Source organism: Carlito syrichta, unplaced genomic scaffold (genome assembly GCF_000164805.1).
Source record: "Carlito syrichta isolate Samal-C Ts95f unplaced genomic scaffold, Tarsius_syrichta-2.0.1 Scaffold289848, whole genome shotgun sequence".
Classification (NCBI taxonomy): domain Eukaryota; kingdom Metazoa; phylum Chordata; class Mammalia; order Primates; family Tarsiidae; genus Carlito; species Carlito syrichta.
In genome coordinates this window covers 9072-14319 of record NW_007233944.1, presented here as the reverse complement: position 1 = coordinate 14319, position 5248 = coordinate 9072, and the positions used below count along the sequence as shown (strand labels likewise).

The following is a 5248-nucleotide window of genomic DNA, read 5'->3' as shown; positions in this document are numbered from 1 at the left end:
TGGGCTCTGTAAGAGAGGGTCGGGGGTCAGGCAGATTCTCTCGCTGGAAAGGCCTTTGGAGTCAGAGTCTTATATCCTCATCCTGATGTCACAGATGGGAAACTGAAGTGTGGGTAAGAAAGGGAATTTGTCCTGATGCCAAGCAAGTTGGTGGCTGAGTTAAAACCAGAATAAAGATCTCCTGACGTTTGGGCTGGTACCTCGTCCAATCCGTGCCAGTCTGACCTTGAAGCCCTAGGCTAATGGGGAACTTACCACCTTCCAAACAACCTGGGCCCACCCTCTGTATACATGGGAGGCCCTCTTCCTCTGTGCTCGCACCCTGGGCCCTCCCTGGTCCAGGTGGAGGGACTGTTGTCCTGCAGCATGGCTCAGCCTCCACCCCTGCTGTCAGACCTGCTATCCCCAAGGCCCCTCCCTGGGGTGCAGCATGTGACCTCCACCTTGGACACATGGGGAGGCAGAACCACCCTGCTGGGCTGTGCCTGTGGATCGGGGTGGGCCCAGGATCTGCTTTTAATGACACGGTTCGGCCATCTGGACTCTGTCTGTTCCAACAGGTAAATTACAGGCTTAGCAAGTCAGAAATCAAATAAACACTCCAACTCCCAGCAGCTGCTCCAAGGAGGACAGTGGTTTCCGGGAACAGCAGAGGCTGAGACAAACCTCCCCACCCAACTCAGCCTAATTACTGCCTGTCACTCACTCCCTGGGACAGGGGCCTTTTCTTTGACTCCCAGGCCCAAGACACAGGACAGGGCTGCTGGGCACCCAGGGTGATGCAGACTTTGGTGACCAACCTGTTCTTAACTCCTAGACACAAGCAGACACTGATGGTCTCCGCCCTTGCCCCTTGCCTGGCCAGATCCGCATAATCCCCGTACTCTGGGTGGAGTGGATTGCTCTTCAGCGGGGAAGGAGGGGGAAACTGAGTTCATGTTGACTCTGGATGACTGGTGGTGGCTGTCTGCAGTTCTGTGTGAAGCTCCTGAGGACCTGCCCAAGTTCAGTGGGAAAGGTGTGCAGGTTGATTGCTGATATTGGCCATGGGCAAGGGGGTAGGCCATGATAGCATCTGCTCTATGCCAGCCTGGATCACACGTTGCAGCCACTGTCCTTGTTACTGCTAGGAGTTAACTTTGTCTCAGTACTGAGTTCCAGATGGTGGAGATGGTTGAGGGTACTGGGAGCTCCCAAGGTTCTTTGCTTCTCTGGGGAGTGTCACACCTCTTTCTCAAGCAGAAGAGACAGGCCCAGGGCAGGGGAAGACACATGCCCTAAAATGTTCCTACCAGCTCCAACCTTAGGTCACGGGGCTCATATAGCTTGTTCTTTTTTGTTTGCTAACTGTACCCATGGACCAAGTTAGAGGAATCCAATAATTCACGTACTGAGGACATGTTCATGTCTATTTATGCCTCATCCCAATGCCCAAGTGTTATACCTGGGAAGGGGCAGAGCTGTGTCCACACCCAAACCCTGTGGTGAATGGTGCAAAGCCTGGGTCAGCCAACCTCAGACCATCCAGGGTTGGCCACAGTCTGGACCAGGGATGGCCACAGACAGGTCCTAAGATAGGACTTCTGTCTGACCCCAGACAGTACAATCAGCACCAACTTCAAGGCTGCTGTGTGAATTAGGCCTCCTAAGGGTCGGGTGAGGTGACAGTCTACCACAAACCCCAGGGGAGGGGCACGGAGGGTCCTGGAAAGAACCAGAAACCTGACAGGAAGTGGGCAGGGCAAGTGATGTCCTTCTCCCACCCCTGCCTGAGCTGTGACTGCAATTGAGGATTTTCTGCCTCTGGAGAGGGGCCTGTCCTGAATGAGAAGGGATGGCTGCAGCAGGGACAGGCTGGCAGGGCCTCAGTGGCAGCCACAGGCCTTGACCACCATGTTGCGGTGCTTGCGCAGGATGACGTTGTTGCTGCTGTCATAGTAGAGCACGGAGGTGGCGCTTAGCTTGGTGGGTGCACAGCATGCCTTGGGGACTGCGTCTGGCTTCATCAGGTGCACCTGGCCAGAGAGGGGGCGCAGGCAGAGGCATGAGCCCAGTGACCTCCTCCAAGGACCCACACAGCCTGGTCCCAGCGCCCCACTCCCAGCCCAGCCTGTCTTGCCGGTCTCAGCCTGCTCAGCCCACCAGAGGTCTTTGTAGCCCGGCAGGTTTCAGTGAGCACATCTGTCCCCACCCACCAGCCTCAGGACCAGCCTAGGTACTTAGCATGACCTTTTAGGCTCCATACTCCTGCCCCTGTCTCTCCTAGCCCCCTGGGGTGCCTTCTTGGCACCACCTCCTCTGGGGGCTCCTCCACCTCCACATTCTTCTCAATATCCCCATTGGGTCTTGTCATCACTAGCTGTCTATGGGCCTGTTTCCTCTCTAGACCATGAACCAGGGAATGTGCATGAACAAATAGATGAAACCTAGAGCTCTAGGCTCACCCCAGAGGGGTTTCATCCTCATAACAATTTCTATGACAAGCATTATTATTTGCAGACAAAGAAACGGCATAGAGGCCACATGACATGTCCAGAGGCACAAGACCATCCGACGGCATGGCAGGACTCGACCCAGGTGCCGGTACCCTTCTGCCCTCTCTAAAACAGTTTTTGCCCACGAACAAGAGCCTGATTGAGTGAGCTAACTATTTTCAGCCACCATAAAAATATTTCTCCCGGAACTGGGTGGAGGAACTGCAGTTTATACTGAACTCCTCCCATGGCCCCACAGAAAAGGACCCTGAAGGATGGCCCCACAGCCTGTGAGGGAGGCCAGAGAAAAAGGGGCCTGCTCCTGCTGGTGTGTGTTCTGGCGACTCGGCTGACCTAGGGCCTTTAAGACCTCCCAGATGCTGCTAGGCAGGACCTGGAGAAAGCACTCTGGGCACCTGTCTCCCTTCTCCCAGCCTTTGCCCTGAAGCCCAGCTGTGAGCCATTCTGCTGGGCAGGCCCATTCACAGGCACTGGGCTGGCCTAGAACCAGCAGCCTCACTGAGGCCTGCCGGGGAAAGCTGAGGCCCTGGTAGAGCCATACAGCCAGACAGGGACCTGGGGGTGGCTGCTCCCCTACCTGCCATTCATATGCCCACCTGAGAGAAACCAGGAAACATCACACTATGAGGCCCTAAGTGGCTGGAGATGAGAAGTTGAAGTTGAAACACTGGAGAGAGAAGCCAGGCACCACAGGGACACTACCATTCCTCCTCTCCCCTCCATAGACCTGAGCCTTAGCTGATGGGTGACGAAAGGAGACATGGCCTTTTATTCCATTGGCACTCGACAGGTTGATGTGTGGAGACTAACACACTGTGCATTCGATTCCTTCGTGTGCCTCATGCCATGTGGGAAACCATATCACTGCTCTGGTCCTTGCAAGCTGTGCGTGGCGGGGTCCAGATCTCACATCTGGGGGCCTCTGTTTCCTCTGCCAAACAGGTAGAATCCTGCTTTCCTCATTTCTAACAAAGACATATCTTGGCAGGTGCCTGTGCCAGCCCTGCCAGGAAAGGGAGCACAAAATCACCCAGACACAGTTCCTGCACTCACAGCCTCAGTGGGGAGTGGATGGGGAATGGGAACATTTTGGTGAACAGCCAGGACACACCAGACTGGAACAGTCTTAAGGGCAGGCCCTCAGTGTCCTGGAGCAGGAGCCATGGTGATCAGCTATGCCCAGGGAAGGACATGTGGCAGGGGTATGCGATCGGAGGGGAGGGCAGCAAATGAGGGGCCCCGTGTCGCAGCCCCAGACTCAGACTTCCTCCTGGGGATGAGGTTGTGCCTTAAGATTCCTTAGGCTGCTGTGCAAACAGTGACCCTTCAGGGGGAACCTGGAGGCCCCACTTCTCTTGGCCCTCAGGACCACAGTAGGCTCCCCTCCCACACTGTGGCCTCTGGAGCCTGGGCCTTGGCCACCTCCTGTGTGCTGGCTCCTTCTCCCCAGAGACCTTATCTATCCCCAACACTTGAGACCCTCCAATGCCTGCATCTCTCAGCTTCCCAGCATAAGCTGGGAGTCTCCCTGAACGCCATGCTGCGGGTCCTGCTGCCCACTTGCCTTCTCCACTCAGGATCTAACAGGGCCTGGAGCAGAACTACTGATTTACCCCAACCCTGCCAACAACATCTGGCCCTGACTCAATCCCCTAATCCAGTTCAATCCTCCCCTCACTCCTCCCCTGAATCGACCTCAGGCTCAACCTCCACCACTACGTACCTGGACCACCCTCCTGGCCTCCTGGTCCCAGCTGCCATCACCTCTCCCGGTGAGCACAGCACCCCTCGCTCATTCCCCTGCCTCCTCTGCACTCCACCCCTGCGGCCTATCCCCGCCAGCAGCCAGAGAGGTACTCCTGGAGGGTGGTGCAGATCAGGATAATGCTTTGCCAAAACACTCCAACAGCTTCGTGGTTTACTTGGAATAAAATCCACTCTCTTCTTGGCCAGGGGTGGTGGCTCAAGCCCGTAATCCCAGCACTTTGGGAGGCTGAGGTGAGAGGATTGCCTGAGCTCAGGGCTTCGACACCAGCCTGGGCAACTTGGTGAGATCTCGTCTCTACAATAAATCAAAAAATAAGCCAGGTGTGGTAGTGTGTGCCTGTAGTTCCAGCTACTTGGAAGGCTGAGGCAGAAGGATTGCCTGAGCCCAGCAAGTAGAAGCTGTGGTGTCCATGAGCGTGCCAATGCACTCCAGCCTGGGCAACAGAGTGAGACTTCTACTAAAAATAAATCCACCCTCCTCTCTAGGGGCTCCCAGGCCCTAGGGGAGGCGGCCCTGCCCACCCCCAGCGTGACCTCCCTCCAGTGTCTCTTCCCTCACTGCACGTGGCACCCCACTCCTGCTGCGGGCCCTGAACCACCAAGCTTGCTCCTGTCTCCGGGCCTTGCACTTGCTCCTTCTCCCCGGAACATTCTCCCTCCAGCTCCTGACATGGCCCTTCCTTGTGCAGAGAGCCCTACCCAGTCTCCCTCCATTGGGGGCCCTCTGTCTTCCTCACAGGACACATCTCTTGAGGGTGGGTTTCCTTCCGTGATCACCCACAGCCTCCCCTAGAGGGCGCCTGTCCTGACTGTTTAGTTGAGCCGCTGAGGACCTGGGCTGAGGCTGGGGCAGGGACAGAAGGGACAGTCCTGGGGGGCGCAGTGCAATCACCTGGGTGCACCTCCCTCCCCTGCGGCCCTGAGACCCACACGCATAAAGGGTGGCTGGGCTGGGCCACCCCACACATCCTGCCATCACCCCTGAG

The 5248-nt window shown here is 56.6% G+C and overlaps 1 protein-coding gene across 1 annotated transcript in view; it reads right to left on the bottom strand.

The window, feature by feature from the left end:
- Positions 1-1865: 1865 nt before the first annotated feature.
- LOC103256523 (bone morphogenetic protein 8B-like) overlaps positions 1866-5248 on the bottom strand; it is a 10325-nt gene continuing 6942 nt past the window's right edge. Inside the window, exon 8 of the mRNA XM_021710565.1 lies at positions 1866-2015. Within this exon, the coding sequence (XP_021566240.1) occupies positions 1866-2015 (150 nt within the window). The remainder of the gene's footprint in view (positions 2016-5248) is intronic.